This window comes from Equus quagga, chromosome 11, assembly GCF_021613505.1.
Source record: "Equus quagga isolate Etosha38 chromosome 11, UCLA_HA_Equagga_1.0, whole genome shotgun sequence".
Classification (NCBI taxonomy): domain Eukaryota; kingdom Metazoa; phylum Chordata; class Mammalia; order Perissodactyla; family Equidae; genus Equus; species Equus quagga.
The window spans coordinates 112,048,796-112,067,649 of NC_060277.1; the positions used below are offsets into that span (position 1 = coordinate 112,048,796).

An 18,854-nucleotide genomic window follows, 5' to 3' on the forward strand; every position below is an offset into this window, starting at 1 on the left:
ATTTGGTTTATGAAAAGCATGCTATTCAAATGTTGTTGAAGTCATAAAGTTCTCCTAAGAATAGTGTGCTTTAAACACAGAGAATAATAGTCTTTTTACGTTTTCATTTTGGGGAAACATTCTAGTGTCAAAATATGTGGTGGTGGTGGTGATGAAGATGATGGTGATGGTGGCGAGGGTGAGGAGACACGTGTGGGGATTCCCAGGCGCAGAGCTGTTCAGGCTGGGCTCCTCAGGGGCCCGTGGAAGACTTTAAAGGAGTCTAAGTGGGGAAGAGACAGCAGGGAGGGGGTAGAGCTGCGTGTCTCCAAAGTGGTTGCCTCCTTCCTGTGCTGGAGACAGCCGTTCTGCTCTTGGTGTTCTGATGCTTGCTTTGTTTGTACCACTGCATTCTGACAGTGGTGAGTGGCATTTTGAAATCAACTTGAGTCTGTATTTTAAGACCATAAATACTGTACTAAAGTCATAACTTTTTGCTCTCTAGTTTTCAAGACCTTTCCAGCTTTCAAATACATTTTTTTGTTTAAACCATTATTTTTTTTAAATATTAAAGTACATAGGACACAGTTGATACCCACTTTAAAACTTCTTGAGAAAGAAAAAATGATAAAACAAGATAAAAGTGAAAGAAGGAAAATAAGGAAAAACTAAAGCAAGGAGTGGAGTCTTCGTGTCTCCTGCCTGTCCCTGCCATGGCCTGGCACGTTCTCTGAGGAGAGGCAGGTCGTGTTCAGGTCTGAGGTCTCTGTGAGCCCGTCAGGTAGGACTGTTCGCCATGCACGTTCAGCTGAATGTGGGTGGCTTAGGGACTTGCAGTTGAGGACACTATGACTACAGTCGCGTAGGGATAGACACAGTATGGGACTCCAAACCGTAAGAAGAGATACATTTGTAAAGAAAGCTCCTGGGGCACTGAGAATGTGTTGGATCTGGGAACACCAAGGAGTAAGGCTTCACTGCTACCAAAGGAGGCGAAAGGAGAGGCTCAGTTCTCACCCAGGCACGAAATGCCCAAGTCCACCTGGAAATGAGGACTTTCCTCCTCAACCCTGAAAAGGCTGGCAACCCTTATACATGGAACTCTCTGGAGGGGCTTACAATGAGGCTAACGAGTTAATTTGCTATACATTTATCTATGTGTTATTACTATCTAAGACACTAAAAATATTTTTCTCTCGCACCATGTTCTTGCTTTGGAGAAAAAGGGTACTGTTCAGTGGATGACAGTACCTCAATCACTCGGTGCTTGTTTGATCCAGCCACCACTTGATCGGCCTCTTGAAGAGGTTAATAGAGTGGAGTGAAGAAGAGAAAGAGCGGCAGTAATGGCCTTTAGGGAGCTAGATAGAGCACCTGCAGAGATGCATTAGTCCACATGGAGGGGACTTCTTCATTTACTTTTTATGTACTTTTTGTCTCCATATACTGCCACTGAATTTTCAGTAAAATCAATTTTTTGGAGACCTAGTTCTTTTTTTTTTTTTTTTTTGAGGAAGATTATCCCTGAGCTAACTACTACCAGTCCTCTCTTTGCTGAGGAAGCCTGGCCCTGATCTAACATCCATACCTATCTCCCTTTACTTTATATGTAGGATGCCTACCACAGCATGGCGTGCCAAGCAGTGCCATGTCTGCACCCGGGATCTGAACTGGCGAACCCCGGGCTCCCAAGAAGGGGGGGTACGTGCACACTTAACCGCTGCGCCACCGGGCCGGCCCCAACCTAGTTCATTGTGGTGGCATTGAAGAGCCAGGAAATAAGAAACAAAAGAACAACTGAAATAGAAGAAAGAAGGAAAAGAGAATAGCAGTGTGTCTCGTAAGGGCTGGCCAAACATTAAATGTCAGCAGCTGTAGTCTGAAACCACATGGGGAGGGCTGTTGCCCTCTCTCCCTGCTCTGTTCCCATGACAGGGGATGTGCCAGACCACAAGGTTGCGCAGAGGCTGCAGCTTATCCAGGCCCCCTGAGAAGACAGTGCAGGTGGAAGAAAAGAGACAGTACAACTGCTCGCTGGCTTGCTTTGTTTTAAGTAAAATGTCGTTGCTCCAAATTGACGTCTGTGGTTCTATGACTTATCTTTGAAGGAGACTGTGTTTTAGTTGCAGATTTGTAGTGGCAGTTGTAATTTTTTCTGAATAAAAAAGATCTTGAATTATTAGTTCTTTTTCTACTACTTTGTCTGAATAGATAACCCAATATTTTTGCAAATAATTTCAGTTAAGTTGGTTGCTAGCCAACATAGCACCTGAAGCTTAATATTACCTTCAAAATTGACTGAAAATTTAAGCAACATTATCTTATGTTACTGGCAGACTGTTTTCATGTATTTATAAGCATTATTAATTCATTTGTTCATTAACTAGATACTTATTCGCTACGTATTTTGTGTCAGATGCTCTGCTGAGCACTGGAGAAAAAATCAGGCAAAACCAGACAGTCCTTGCCTTTGTGGAGCTTACAACCTCAAGGGAGAGACAAACAGTCGCACTGATAATTCAGACTAGGATGTGTGCTCCCTGAGAGAAGAAATTTGTCCATCTTGTTCATCACTGTGTCCCCAGCATGATGCCTGCACATAGGAGGCACTCTGTAATAGTGACTGTCTAATCAAATCTAGCCTGACACCTGCTTTTGTAAATAAAGTTTTGTTGGTCCACAGCCACACTCGTTCATTCACGTATTATCTATGGCAGCTTTTGCACCGTGACAGAATTGAGTAGTTGTGACACAGACCATATGGCCCATGAAGCCTAAAATATTTACTGTCTGGCCCTTTACAGAAAATGTTTGCCAATTCCTGGTCTAAATGAATTAAAAGGAAAAGAAGACCATTATAATGAATGTGTCCAAGGGTCCTAACTGGGGAAATAAAGCTTCTTAAATGAGATGTCCATTGAATTGAGGTAGGAAAAATGAATAGACTTTGAGTCCAGGTAGGGGACACCTTCTTCTAAGGCCCTGTCATGGAAGTGGGAAGATACAGATGGTGCCTTGAGGAATTGGCCAGAACACAGAGCAAGAGAAAGAATGATGTGAAATGCGATTCCAAAAGAGAACCGAGCCTTGTACCTGCTGCAAGACTTTGGTCTTCATGTTGAGAACCCTTTGAAGTGCTTAAACAGGCATTCGCGATCTGTTGGCTGTCCGTTTGGGAAGAACGCTTGGTGCATTATTGAGAACACGCTGGAGAGGAACAGCAGTGGGTATGGAGGAGACTGTTAGAAAGCTGTTAGAATAATCCAGTCAGAAAATGCAGGGACCTTGGACTAGGGTGGTGGCAAAGGGAGGTAGTGTTCTCCTTGTAAGTAGAAGAGTTCTAGAGATCTCCAGTATGTAAATGCACAGGCATGACTTCATCCGACCCTGTTGTCTCAGATATGGGCATGTGTGTAGAGTGACTTTGCTTTCTTCCTGCAGTACTGCCCTGTGGGTGCTGATCTTGAGCCCTTTATCACATGCCCTGAGAAGGCATGGACGTGGTAGTGACTTCATCATTGTGGTGATCATTCCTTCAAAAGATGGACCTGCTTGTTAGGAACAGCCCAGGCTGCATGGGCACCTCTAGGTCCCCTGCCTACACCTTGGTACAATGATTTTTTTTTTATCCTAGTGACACATTTTTCTTGAAATTTGAGATTTTTTAATTTATGTGAATGAAAATAAATTCTTTTTCTCACAGGGTTATCCGCTTAATTCCAATGTTAGCTTTTGGTCCTTGGCCCTTTGTTGTAAAGCTCTAAGGGCAGAGGACTATCCATGAAGCATTTATCAGCATTATTGATTCAGGATTTTCCACCTCATTTCCTTCTCCTCATTTTCTGTCTACCCTTTTCAGGTTTAGTTTCTATATTAAATTTGTTACTTGCCTTAGCCTCTTAGCACCTCATAGAGAAGTTTATAAATTACTGTTTCTTGTAGAATATTAGGAGATGTAACTCAAAATGTAAAGACCCAGGTTTGTTTATTTTTCTCATAAGCAACGACTTTGCCCCTACATTTTACTATCTCATAGTGTTGAAAATTAAATGTTTCGGTTCATTTTTGTATTCATATGTATTATTTCTGGTTTTATGTTTTGATTATAAGTATTTGTAGGAGATTCCAAACAAAGTCGTCTGAGTAGGACAATGGCATGTGTTGGAATTATTTTACAATATTGATTGAAAACTCTTTGGGCTTTATGTTTTTTTATCTCCATACGATGTAGTTATTTCTCTTCGATTCTGTTCATTTTAAATGGGATAATTAAGTTTGATTATAAAAATATCTTTGCTTTACATGTGGAAAAAAGCTCAACATTACAAATCATTAAGGAAATGCAAATCAAAACCACAATGAAATTCCACTTCACACCCATTAGATTGGCTATTAATCAAAAAACAGAAAATAAGTGTTGGCAAGGATATGGAGAAGTGGAACCCTTGTGTATTGCTGGTAGGCATGTTTAAGATGCTATGGCCACTGTGGAAGACAGTACGGCAGTTCCTCAAAAAATTAAACATAGGTTTACCGTGTGATCCCGCAATTCCACTGCTGGGTATATACCAAACGAATTGAAAGCAGGGACTGGAACAGAAATTTGTACACCCGTGTTCATAGTGGCATTACTCACAATAGCTAAAGATGGCAGCAACCCGAATTGTCCATGGATAGATGAATGAATACACACAATGTATTCTATCCATACAATAGAACATATTCAGCCTTAAAAAGGAAGGAAATTCTGACACGTGCTACAACATGGATGAACCTTGAAGACATTATGCTGAGCGAAATAAGCCAGTCACACAGGACAAATGTTGCGTGATTCCATTTATAGGAGGTACATGGAATAGTCAGAGTCATAGAGAAAGGAAATAAGATGGTGGTTACCAGAGTCTGGGGGAGGAGGGAAACGGGGAGGTACTGTTTCATGGGTGCAGAGCGCCAGTTCGGGTGATGGTTGCACAGTATGAATGCACTTAAAGCCCTGAATTTCATACACAAAAAGGGTTAAAGTGGAAAATTTATATCTTGTGTGTTTTACCACAATAAAAAAAAAATCTTTGCTTAAATATTGTAATTGAGATTGACTATGCCAAAAATATAGATTGGCGTTTTTTGTGTGTGGTTCTCATGTTAATGTGTAGAATACATGAGCTCTAGAAATCATACATTTGAGGGCTCTGTCGTTGAGCGTTATCTTCTGAGAGTTGAGAAGTGACTCCAGGTTGTGCGGCGGCTTTACCTAGAACTTGTTAGGTTTGGTTCTATATGGTTATTCTTCTCTGTGTCCAGGGAACATTTATTGGTGGCCCAAATGTGGTAAGCATGACGGATATAAAACTGGAAAGACACTGTCCGTGCCCTCGAGGAACTCACCTTCAGAAATTGGACCTAATTCAGTGGTCAGATGGCTTTTTTAATCGCACTAAATCTCTTGGCTGTCATAAAGTTATCACATTTTTCTCACAGTAAAGATTTGCTCTTTTCTTTTAATTGCATTCCTACTATCTAAGAGCACTGGATACTTACCTTAGGCACCTTTTGGGATTCCATCTGTGTCACTTCATTTGAGATCACATTTCATTTTTTAATTTTTTTGAAATATTTTTAAAATAGAAGAAAGTGTACGGATAATAATAAAACTATATTCACAATACAGATTTAGCATAATATTTTGCCATATTTGCTTCAGATCTCTGTTTTAGAAATGTCATAGATACCACCCCCAATCCCATTCTCATCTTCCCCAAAAGGAACCACATCCTCAAGTTTTACTGTGAAAATAACCACCCAAAGTATGAAACGATGTCTCATTGTTTTAACATGCATTTCTTGCATATGGATGAGAGTGATTATTGTTTCATGTGTTAGTGGCAGTTTGGGTTTCCTCTTCTCTAAACTGCCTGTTCCTATCCTTCTCCCATGTTTGTTGGGTTTTTGGTCTTTTTCTTATTGATTAGTAGGAATTCTTTTTTCTTTTCTTTTCTTTTTTTTTTTTTTTTGAGGAAGATTAGCCCTGAGCTAACATCTGCCACCAATCCTCCTCTTTTTGCTGAGGAAGACTGGCCCTGAGCTAACATCCATGCCCATCTTCCTCTACTTTATATGTGGGACGCCTACCACAGCATGGCTTGCCAAGTAGTGCCATGTCCCCACCTGGGATCCGAACTGGCGAACCACAGACCCCCAAAGCAGGACATGCGCACCTAACCACTGCCCTACCGGCTGGCCCCAGGAATTCTTTTTCTGATCACCATCTTTGTCCTATCTTCTTCCTGTCTGTGGCTTCCTTTATATGTCTTTTGTCATGCAGTTGTTTTTAGTATTAACATAGTCAAATTTATCAACTTTTTGTGTCTTCTGTAAGAAGATAAATGTCCCAGGTCATAGAGACAGTCTCCTGTATTTCCTTATTAAGCTTTAAAAAGTTTTGCTTTTCATAATTAGGTCTTTAATCTGTCTAGAATTTATTTTTGTGTGTGATATGAGGTAGGACTCTCCTTTGACTTTTTCCACATGGCTAGCCAGTTGTCCAGCAGCGTTTATTAGCTAGTCCTTCCCTTCTCCACCAGCTTGTAATGCTATCCTTCTTATCCATCAAGGATAGAGACACGTCTTTCAAACCTGACATATAACTGAGTGTGAGTCCATCCAGTTGGGGGCTGAGCAAGAGTCAAAAAGCATTTCACAGAAACCCTCAAAATAGACCATTAACAAGGAGCTGATCCTTTTACAGTGTGAGCTATTATGGAATGGAAAAGATAATATGTATTCAAAAGATACCCCACGCCTGGAAAGGAGTGCATTGGTAAGCCAGGTTTTAACCTCCTGCCTTCTGGGCGTGGGTTGCAGTGAGTGCTGTCCTAGTCAAGAGGTGAGTGGCCTGCCTCATGGTCACCCTGTCCCCAGGAGAAGCCAGACAGCTGAGAAGGTGAACATTGTAGACGTGCTGATAACAATCAATAATCTCTGTTTTTTCACTTGGTCTTATTTTCCATGTTAAATAATGAATGGCTCATTTATCTCTTTAAATTAGTTACTATATAAGCTAATTTTTATAGTATATTCAAAACCAACAGGGGAAATGGTACTAAACCATGGTTGCAGAGCCAACCCCTAATATTTGGGGTTAAAAAACTTGGTTGTTTTATAGTAATTTAGATACTTAAAGTTTTCTGATGCCTATCTTCATTTTTCATTTGTACTATTCACCTGGAATTACCTACTTAGGTTAGAATCACCTAGAGCATAAGTCTGGATTCATTGTATTCCTTTTAAGTCAGGCAACAAAAATCCTGTCTTTGTTTTTTTAAGGTTGGAGTTACCTTTAGTATGTTCTTCCTAGTGATAGTGATAATTCTTTACAAACTTTCACTTTTTTTCTTTTAGCTCCATCAAACTTTAAAAGGAATTTTCTTTGGGAAACCCAGTTTTACTGTCTACGAGTACGATTTTTCTTGTTAAAATAAATTTGAAAAGAACATACTGATGAAAAGTTTCTAAAAGAGAAAAAATATTTTATCGCGGTTATCTGTATATCATACTACTTAAAGAAACTCTGTCAGGAATTTCTAAATTGTTTGAGTTTGTTGTATGTATAAGTTAATTTTTTTATATTACTTTTACTTGTTTTTGAGTGATACATACTTTTAATAAAGTCTGTTGGAAAATTTATTTAAATAGGAGTTTGGTTGCAACATTAGAGATACTCAAATAATTAGGAAACCATAGGCAACAAAATGCAGCTACCAAATACTGGATTCTTTAAAAGGACCATCAGTGAACTTATGTAAATACTATAGGAAGAGAACATGTAAAGTTCTTCTGGGAGGTCTCTAAAGAAAAGACTCTAATTTAAGGAAATAGAAAGTGAGTGTAGAAGAAATGCATAGAGATCCAAGAGCAGATGTGGGACTGAGGATAGTCTTTCTTAGTGCACAGGAAACAGTGATAAACCAGAATTGCTGGCAATAACAGATAAGGTAGTATAAATGTAATTAAACATTTCTAATCCTTTGTACCTTGATGACATAAGATAGCATTTCCTAATAACTCTCCTCTCTCTCTCTCCCTCCATCCCCCACCCCCAAGATATCGTTCTGTTATATGATTCTGCAATGCGTTTACAGTTCCTTTCTACAGAATGAGCTGTGTAGCCTCTATATAATGCTGTTAACTCTAGTTAGAAGTTTTGAAGAGAACTGCAAATTGTATTCAAGAATCCTAGTGAACTTTCTGTTGTTGCCAGTGTTTCCCAAAGAGACTGAGTATTTATAGGTGTCGCATAAATTTCCAAGCTGCTACATTCCAATTCAGCAGCTTTCTTTACTATAAATGCTTTCAGAGATGCTCGTGTGCTAATAATGTGCATTGTGAATCTTCTTAAGAGGGGTAATAAGGTGGTGTAGTAGTAAGAATTAATATAATTTTAGAAACATTAACTCTTTTTTAAATGGGAGCTATTAAGAAGACAAAAAGTTTTTTTCTTTGAGTCATTTTTTAGCATTAGTCATTCAGAATTGAAAATTTGAAATAAAGAGCTTCCCCCAAAGACTAGTTAACAGCTGATTCATTGACAAATAGAAAGAAAATCTAATTTTGAATTTGCTTCATCTTTTTCAGATCTCAGTCACAGTGGATTGGCAGATCATTATGAAACTTCCCACTGGGGACAGCAGCCCACTTACAGAAGCGAAGCCACCCGCAGCTGGGATAAAGTGACAATAGACAGGACTGATAAGGAGGCGTGGCCTTCCATCACAGGAACAGAGACTGAATCTGCCTCAGAATGTACTACAGACACTGACTCTGCCTCCAACTGTGGCTCAGAGAACAGTAGCATGGCTACAGGGAGTGCCCAGGGCAACTTCACTGGACATACTAAGAAGACCAATGGCAATAATGGCACCAATGGCGCACTCGTCCAAAGCCCTTCGAATCAGAGTGCCCTTGGAGCAGGGGGAGCAAACGGTAATGGAAGTGCAGCCAGGGTGTGGGGCGTAGCTGCAGGCTCCAGCTCCGGCCTGCCTCACTGCTCTCTCAGTGGTGGGGATGGGAAAATGGACAACATGATCGGAGATGGGAGAAGTCAGAATTGCTGGGGTGCTTCCAACTCCAATGCTGGCATTAATCTTAACCTTAATCCTAATGCCAACCCAGCTGCCTGGCCTGTGCTTGGACATGAAGGAGCTGTGGCGACAGGCAACTCTTCCAGTATTTGCAGTCCAGTCAGTGCCGTAGGCCAAAATATGGGCAACCACAATGGGAACCCAGCAGGCACTTTGGGTGCTTGGGGAAACTTGCTGCCACAAGAGAGCACAGAGCCACAAACGTCCACTTCTCAGAATGTGTCTTTCAGCGTACAACCTCAGAACCTTAACACTGATGGACCAAATAACACTAAGCCCATGAACCCTCCACCAAACCCTAGCAATGCAATGCAGGCAAATGGACTGCCAAACTGGGGCATGGCTGTTGGTATGGGCGCCATCATCCCACCCCACCTGCAAGGCCTTCCTGGTGCTAATGGATCATCAGCTTCTCAAGTCAGTGGGGGCGGTGGTGAAGGAATTGGCAGTTCTGTGTGGGGACTATCCCCAGCTAACCCTGCCACAGGAAATAGCAATTCTGGGTTCAATCAGGGGAATGGAGACACTGTGAACTCAGCATTAAGTGCTAAACAAAATGGATCCAGCAGTGCTGTGCAAAAGGAAGGGAATGGAGGAAACGCTTGGGATTCGGGACCTCCTGCTGGTCCTGGAATCCTCGCTTGGGGAAGGGGCAGTGGCAACAATGCCGTAGGTAATATCCATTCGGGAGCTTGGGGCCACCCCAGCCGAAGCACCTCTACCAGTGTGAATGGAGAGTGGGGAAAGCCCCCAAACCAGCATTCCAATAGTGACATCAATGGGAAAGGATCAGCAGGGTGGGATAGTCCTAGTGCTAGCAGCCAGAATCCTGCCGTGCAGCCCGGCAGTGAGCACGTGAACTCTTGGGCCAAAGCTGCATCTTCTGGAACTACAGCAAGTGAAGGAAGTAGTGATGGTTCTGGCAGTCACAATGAAGGAAGCACTGGGAGGGAAGGAGCAGAAGGCCGAAGGCGAGATAAAGGGATTGTAGACCAAGGGCACATCCAATTGCCAAGGAACGATCTTGACCCAAGAGTTCTGTCTAATACTGGTTGGGGACAGACTCCAGTAAAGCAAAACACTGCCTGGGAATTTGAAGAATCCCCTAGGTCTGAGAGAAAAAATGACAATGGGACAGAGGCCTGGGGTTGTGCAGCTACTCAGCCTTCAAACTCAGGGGGGAAGAACGATGGGTCCATCATGAACAGTACAAATACCTCTTCAGTATCTGGGTGGGTCAGCTCACCACCTGCTGCTGTGCCAGCAAACACAGGTTGGGGAGACAGCAGCAACAAAGCGCCAAATGGCCCAGGGGTTTGGGGGGACTCGATAAGCTCTACTGCTGTTAATAATGCTGCTGCTGCCAAGAGTGGCCACGCTTGGAGTGGGACCATAAATCAGGAGGACAAGTCACCCACCTGGGGTGAGCCTCAAAAATCCAAATCTCAGAACTGGGGAGATGGACAGAAAGCTAATCCAGCCTGGAGTGCAGGAGCGGGAGACTGGGCAGATTCATCTTCTGTCCTTGGACACTTGGGGGATGGGAAAAAAGCTGGCTCTGCATGGGATGCCGACAGTAATCGGTCAGGGTCTGGTTGGAATGATGCTGCAAGGTCTGGGACCAGTGGCTGGGGCAATGGCACAAACGCAAAGGTAAATCCAGGTACAAACTGGGGAGAGTCTTTAAAACCTGGCCCCCAACAGAACTGGGCCAGCAAGCCCCAAGACAACAACATGGGTAACTGGGGCGGAGCCGCTTCCGTTAAACAGACAGGAGCAGGGTGGATCGGGGGGCCGGTCCCTGTCAAACAGAAGGACAATGGTGAGGCCACGGGCTGGGAAGAACCTTCTCCTCCATCCATTCGACGCAAAATGGAAATTGATGATGGTACCTCAGCTTGGGGCGACCCGAGCAGTTACACCAACAAAACTGTAAACATGTGGGATAGAAACAACCCAGGCCTCCAGAACAGTACCACAGCCAACAGCACCACCACCACCACCACCACGAGTAACAGCACGAACGTGGGCGAGACACCGCCCTCACACCAGGCCAGCGCCCCGCTGAATCGATCGCCACTGCTTGGCCCAGGTATGAGAGGGACTTTATGTGACTTTAAAAGTAAGAAAAATACTTTATCCTCATTGCATATCCATACATACTCTGACTAGTATTTTTATAGCGAATGACATTAAGTGCCTTTTACCTTGTAATATTGTATTTAACTATTATCCAAAGAGAATAAATAAAGTAGGATTCTCTGATAGCTTTCTATCCAAGAAAAGAATATATTAAGCACTTTTCAGTAGAAAGGAGACGAAAGAACAAATCCATCCTCTTCAGGAAAGATAGGGAACCGTTAGGGTAGTTTGCGTGTACTACGAAGTCTTGGTTTCTTTATGAGGTAAACCAGTGGTTCTCAATCCCGGCTTTCGTTAGAATGACCTGGGAGCTGTTGGGGCTGGGGGATGTCAAACTCAGAGATTTCTAGTGTTGGCGGTGTGGAGGGAAGTGTTTTTTAAAGCTTCACAGGTGTTTCTGATGGGCAGCTAACACTGAAATAAAACCGTTTTTGTAAAATGTGAACGGCATTATACAAGTCATCTTTTGATTTCCATTGAAAGAAAATTCCTGACGTTAGACTAAAACTCATGTTTTGAGTTCCTGCTGTGTGCAAGGCACTCTGTTAGATACTGGTGGGAAAGAAGGTGGTAAGATGATCCAGACCAGAGCCTGCCCATAGGGAATGGGGGTTGTGACAGAGAAAATGAACATGCAGCATGGCCCATGAGAGATGCAGATGAAATCTGGCTGGGTGTTGTAACTGGAGAACTAACCATAGCCCCACATTTCTAACTAAAATGCTGGTCCGTGGAACAGGGCATCACTGGGCTCCAGACACGGAATCTGCCTAAGCGACAAGTGAGAGCTGGGTTCACCAAATCGCAGAGCTCCCAGGTGTGGAAGGGACCAGAGAGAGGCCTTCTCTCTTCTACATACTCAGGCAACTAGAAGCCTCTGCATAAAGGCACACACACAGTGCCGGGGAAGCCCCCCACCTCCTGCCCAGGGCACCGTCTTTCCTGGCGCCTCTGGCTATTATGTCCTTCTTAGACTGAGCATCAGTCAGCATCCCTCCAGTTTCTTTAATTGCTCATAACATTTTGGGACAGTACAAAGCAAGGCTTAATTTCTCTTCTCATACTGCAGTTTTTCAACCAAGTGCATATAGTTATTATGTCCCGTCTACCCACTCTCCAGGAAACATTCCTAGCTCCTACAGCTATTCCTCATAGTTTTAAATCCTTTTTGTTGTCATCTGGAAAAGTTATAGCTTGTGAGGGTCCTTGTGCCCAGAACTGATGTCATTACTATAAGTATGGTTTACCCAGTGCAGAATTAGTTGAGATTATAACCTCCCTCACTCCTAAAATCGTACTCCTAGTAACACGTTCTAAGTTTCATTTAGCCTTCTTGAGCCTTGTCACACTATTTTTCTTCAGTTGAGCTTAAAATCTGAAGTCTTTTTGTTAAGACCACTGTGAAGCCCTCGTCACTCAGGACTATTCTGGTGCATTGGCTGCTTGGTCCCAAGTGTAGAACTTTCTCCCTGTGAACTTAGTGCCCCAGACTGTTGAGATCTTTTGAACCCTGATTCTATAATCAGCGTATTAATTATTCCTTTCAGTTTTATGCCTTCCCTAAATTTTATAAACATGCAATAAAGACAAGACTAAGGATAGAGTCCTTTCTCCATGGTCACTCACTCAGTCATCTATATATGGAACCGAATCTGCATCCAGAACCCAATCTACAAGGGAGTCTGAAAAGTGCAGCTTTTTAACTTTGGGCCTGTGTAATACAGGAAGGCTCACAGAAGGCAGTGGAATGGATGCCAAGTGCCTGTTGATTCTGTTGTGTGCAGGGATTTGTTAAAAAAAAGTGCCTAGGTTAAGTTTACGCACTCGACCTGGGCGGCCCAGGGTTCGCAGATTCGGATCCCAGGCACAGACCCAGCACCACTCATCCAACCACGCTCTGGCAGCATCCCACGTAGCCCAGAGGAGGATTGGCACAAATGTTAGCTCAGTGACAATCTTCCTCAAACAAAAAGAAGAGGAGTGTTAACAGATGTTAGGTGAGAGCCAAAATTCCTCACCCCCAAAAAAAAAATTCTCACTATCAAACATCGTTGAAACAGATATGAGTAGAGAATCTATTGTGCACCCCCACTACCTTGTACCAGAACTCCATCGGAAACCAAATTGAGGCTGGTTACTTCCATTCTTCTGCCTCTGATCCAGCTTCCACCTCTGAGCGTCCTCAATCGCATCATTTATGATCACCGACAAAGCTCTAGTTTGTAAGGTTTCTCGTAGTCTCACCCCCATCTACGGTAATGCTTCTAGGACTGGTACCTGGATCTTTTTATTTGGCATACGCTCATTCGAAATACGTTGTTGAATGTGTGCTGGGCATAGCAGGCAGGTGCTCAGGACATGACAGTGTAGAAGACAGGAGCTCTGCCCTCCTTGAACCACCACCTGGACAGAAAGACAAGCACCCAGACAGTTAGAGGATGGTGCCAGCCAGTTGTGACCAGGAAGGGACGGCATATAGGGTGGCACCTAACCAAGATTTTGATCATGAGGGGTCAGGGTAAACAGATGTTGGATAACAGTACAGAAGAATGTTTCAGATAGAGAGACTAGCATGTAAGGCCTAGAGGCAAGGAGAAGAGGTAGCATATTTGAGGAACAAAATGAAGTGCAGAGTGGTTGGCACTTGGGGTGAGTGGTGGGAGTGACGAGAAGGCCTTACAGAGAGAAGAAGCTAGAGAGGGGCCAGGGCAAGATCACACAAGGTCTTTTAGGCCATATGAAGGAGCTGGATTGTATCCAAAAGTCTGGGAAGCCAGGGAGAAGATTTAAGCAGAGTAAATGACCAGAGTTATTCATAGAGTCATTCCAGCTATAAAATTAAGAATGGATCAGTGGGAAGCAAAACTGGAGAAGAGGATCTGAGCTCAGCCAATGTTTTGGTGGTGATGGTAGCAGCCTGGATTGGAATAGTGGCAGGGGGTTGGAGATGGAGATGGCAGCGAGACTTGGAAACTGTTTGGATGTGTGAGCAAAGAAGAAAGATGAGCGAAGAGAGTTCAGAGCTTGGACAAGTGGGCTGATAACTGTGTCATTCACTGCCTCATCTGGGAAGACAGCAGGAAGCACATGTTCCATGGAGATGACAACAGAGGGTGGGTATGGAAGTCTGGGTCTCAGCCAGAGATAAGGCTGAAGGTACAGCCATGGGAGAGTGGTGATGAGTAGAGGGGCAAGGTCAAGAGCAGAAAGTTTAAGATGGTAGAGTTTTGAGCATGTTTAAAAGCTGATAGAAAAAAAGCATCTAGAGAGGGAGAATGGATGCAAAGGGAGGCAATCTCTTTGTCCAGTCAGAGAGAGGGCACTTCATCTGTCTTGTAGAGTGGCCCAGGCTGTCTGCAGTCAGAGGGTAAGGGGTACCTTCTGGTATTCTGTTTCCTCTGAGAGCATTCAGGACACCAGCCTAGAGTGGAGAGGGGGAGGGGAGGGGCCAAGGTGTGAGCAGAGGCGAAGTTGCATTAGTCCATGTAGAAGATGGAACAGAGAGCTGACCAGGGGCTCCTGAAGGATTGCTAGGTGGAATGCACAGTCCCACGGTGGAGATACATTGGTTTATTCGGTGTGTGTTTATTGGGGCCTGCTGTGTGCCCAGCAGCACTCTGGTTTTGGGAAATACAGCAGGGAACAAAACAGAATCCCTGCCCTGCTGGGGCAAGCAGTCCAGCAAGGGAGCCCAGGCTGCATGTGTTGGCACATATGCAGGCAGTGTGTCCAGTGGTGAGGGTGCTGTGGAGAGTGGAAGCGGGGAGGGGAGTCAGGAGTGCCATGGGCGAGTGCAGGGGTTGTCATCTTGCACAGGACAGCCTGGGCGTGTCGGCGGCTGTCTGATTTTCACTGTGAGCGCCCAGCAGCTGGGGGCAAGGAGGGCTGCGCTCAGTTCAAACGCCGCTGCCCTCCAGAGCCCCCACAGCCCTCCAGCCTCCTCTCAGAGTCCTCAGCAGTTCGCGTTTATCTCAGAGCCACCACGTCAGAAATCCTTTAAGGAGCTCAAGACTATTTCAGCCTCTACATACACTTCACTGTCACCAAACCAAAGGTAAAAACCTGATGGTCCTTGGGCTGTACCTGGTCCCACAGATGTGCCTTTTGGCCCACATTTTTCATGTGAATAAATGTTTTGTAATGAAAATGTTTTATATAAAGTTCTAGATTTCTAGCTTCTTTTGGAAACCTGGATGGTCTGACACATTGCATTCGCATGGCAGCAATCAACTCGAGTGGCTACCTCGATAGGGCCTTTGCTTTCCAGTTTGCCACACTCCCCACCACCCCATGTTGTGTCCCAGCATTGAGGCTTTTGAGCAGTAGCCATTGATCACCAAGCCTGTGTTCTCGCTCTTCTTCCATGTTTACAGGCCTGTGTACGTTAACTGGCTGGTTCCCTGAGGTATTTGAATTTGTGATTCCTGCTTTTTTACTAATATATGACTGACATTTCTAGGCACTTAAATTTTGTAAAGTACTTGAGGGAAAGAGAGGAAGCAAGAAGAAAGAGGTAATTAATGCCAAAAATGAAGGGATATAGACAATAAGACATGGTATGGTCCAGTGGGAGAGGCCAGTAATATAAAATTTAGTGGTGTGATTAGCATTGTAGTAACCGTATGCACAAAGTTCTCTGAGAAGAGTTAATAGTTACAAGTAGCTATCAGGTGCCACCCACCCACGACTGTCCTCATGGGTCACAGCTGGAGTCCCCTCCTTCTCCTGCTCATCTTCTGGGAAAGTGTACCCTTTTGCTTGCGTGGGGTCCTGGCACTAAGTGTGGGCTGACAGTGCTGGGTGAGCACGTGCAGCCTCTCGTCACGCGTCTTCTGTAATCCTTCGCCCTCGGGCCTCATTTTACAGGTGAAACCTGGGAGATGAAGTAGCTTACTGAGGGCACGCATGTGGTGACGAGGTGGCACGGTCTCAGATGAGTGATGTGTAGCTTGCCTGGTACTGTTTCTAAAATATTACATCCATGACACCCCACAGAGATTGGCACCACGTTGCATTTGTGATTTTTTTCCTCTTTGATATGTTATCCTTAGAATCTGCTCTTACTGGGACTTGTCCCTGGATAAGCGCGTTCCTGTTTAGTTAGAAGGGCCCACGTCGTTCTTTTTTATATGAATATTATAGATAACTTTTTCTTTAGCAAATTGCACTTGTTATCACCTAACGTAGAGGAAGGACACTGTGCTCCATCACCTGCGTTACCATGTCCTCTTCTTCCCTCCAGCCCCTGGGCCTTAGGCACGTGTGTGGTCTCTGTAGTCGTCTGGTAGTGGAGAAGCAGTGGTGGATTTTGTTTTACCACTGAACAGAGACAAACAAGAAGTTAGACAGATTTTTTCTGTGCACTAAGCCCCTATGCAGAAACTAGGTCGAGTGTATTGCACAACGTATGATGGGGTTACTGAGTGATTTTTTCATTATTAGTCTCTTTTTCTCTCATGACACAAAGTAGCTGCACTGAGGCATTATCCCTGCCCTACATTACGTGTGATATTCAAATCTCAGGCCTGAGCCAAGCGTCCTTGTGCAGTGAGAGCAGAGTTCATCACCCTCAGTGATCCCAGGTGCTCTATGCCTATCGCTTGCCCAGCTTCTTAGCGCAAGCGAGTCTTTGAGCCGGTGGAAGGGACAGTCAGGCCTTCACACCGGTTCCCTTCGTAGCAGTCACAACGCACTGGTTCCGTTTGGTCCTCTGCATTCGTTATCACAAATGTCAGCCCTTGGCCCTCCTTGTGGGCGTTGTGCTAGCTGGGCAGCCCTGATCAGTGATGGGAGCAGTAGTAACAGCACCCGCTGGGCTGTGAGTGAGCTAGTAGCTTGAATACTTACCCAGACTGGTTTTCATAAATAGAAAGGAATTCTCTGCTCCAAACCGAGTGGTACACCTGGTGAGTATCTGAAGTTCCTGCTATTTACACAGTTGGTCTTTTACAAGCATTCTGCAATTTTGCTATTCACCTATGCTGATTTTACAAGATTTTCACTTATCTCAGAGTTTGGGTTTTAAGTTGTTTTTTAAGTTGTGGATCATTACCATTTAAGGGTATTGATCTCTGTTACAAAATATGGTTTCTCAACTACATGTTTTTTCATGTGTCCAGGTTTTTTTTTGTTTGTTTGTGTTTTTGAGGAAGATTAGCCCTGAGCTAACATCTGTGCCCATCTTCCTCTACTTTATATGTGGGACGCCTGCCACAGCATGGCTTGCCAAGCGGTGCCATGCCTGCACCCAGGATCCAAACCAGCGAACCCCGGGCCATCAAAGCAGAACTTGCAAACTAACCACTGCACCACCGGCCTGGCCCTCATGTGTCCAGTTTTATAGAAGTAAAAGCTAAGGGACAATCATGTTTGTGTCATCCTAGTTGTATTGATATTAATTAGTTTTCTGATGAGCCTGAGGAAAACTGATATTAATTTAGGAAATGCAGTGTAGTTTCATAAACTGGATTATTTGGATCTGGTTCAAACCCATTCTGGAGGTGGAACATAGTGATAATCTAGAGCTGCCTGTCTGTTGATTAGAGACGGTAAGCTGCCTGAGAAGGACTCATGAGGTTGTAGTTAACGGAGAGGGCTGAGTTGTGTAGGCTGGCCCGGGCAGTCCCTCCTCTTTGACGTTGCCCCGGTGACCTAGTGTGAATTGAGCCAAATGTGCAAGACCTGCTAGCCTGTCCCTTGCTGTAGCAAGGTGCTACTAAGTCACTGAAGAACCAGTCTGTTTTTTTGACAACTAGTGGAGATGTGGCCAAAAGTGAGAAAGTGCAAGCAAAGCATTGACTTACGTTTGTGAGTGAATAAAAGCAGATCCTAAAAATACTTAGCAGCCTGATTATCTAGTGCACTTAGAAATGAATATTCTGGGACACTTAGAAATCAGTTTGCGGACACAGGAGAACATTGAATATTAATTAAAACTTTAGATGAATAACAGAGCCTCACAGTAGACTCGGAATCTGACGATGAGATTGAGGGAGAACCTCCAGAGGTGGCTTCTTTCATCTCCCAACTCTGTCAGGTTTCACCAAAACGTTCAGATGATTTGAAGGGGATGAGGGTGGGGGCAGAGAGGTCACTGTACAGTTAATTTGGAGTCAGATATGAAGGCCATGGACTTGGTCCAAGCTAAACCAGTGACGTAGCGGGTTCGTGAAGTCTTCCCTGGGGTTGTGTCTTCCAACAGGGGGTGAAAGTGAAATAATAGTACCATCTGCCAGTCAGAAAACCAGAAGTATACTACTAATGTGGATCTTATTCCAGAGTTGCTTTTTTTTTAAGATTTTATTTTTTTCCTTTTTCTCCCCAAAGCCCCCAGTACATAGTTGTATATTCTTCGTTGTGGGTCCTTCTAGTTGTGGCATGTGGGACGCTGCCTCAGCGTGGTTTGATGAGCAGTGCCATGTCCGTGCCCAGGATTCGAACCAACGAAACACTGGACCGCCTGCAGCGGAGCGCGCGAACTCAACCACTCGGCCACGGTGCCAGCCCCTTATTCCAGAGTTTTTTTAATCCATTTTACTACCTGTCCTCCTCAGCTCCTCAGGAATGTCTAGCCATCTCCAAGCACTTCAGCTGTCC

At 44.2% G+C, this 18,854-nt stretch overlaps 1 protein-coding gene across 4 annotated transcripts in view; it reads left to right on the forward strand.

Annotated features, from left to right (window-relative positions):
- Positions 1-18,854, forward strand: part of TNRC6C (trinucleotide repeat containing adaptor 6C) — a 98,488-nt gene that overhangs the window by 35,369 nt on the left and 44,265 nt on the right. For all 4 annotated transcript variants that reach the window (XM_046674873.1, XM_046674877.1, XM_046674875.1 and 1 more), the window contains exon 4: positions 8,611-11,208. In XM_046674873.1, the coding sequence (XP_046530829.1) occupies positions 8,829-11,208 (2,380 nt within the window). In that variant the 5' untranslated portion in view covers positions 8,611-8,828. The remainder of the gene's footprint in view (positions 1-8,610; positions 11,209-18,854) is intronic.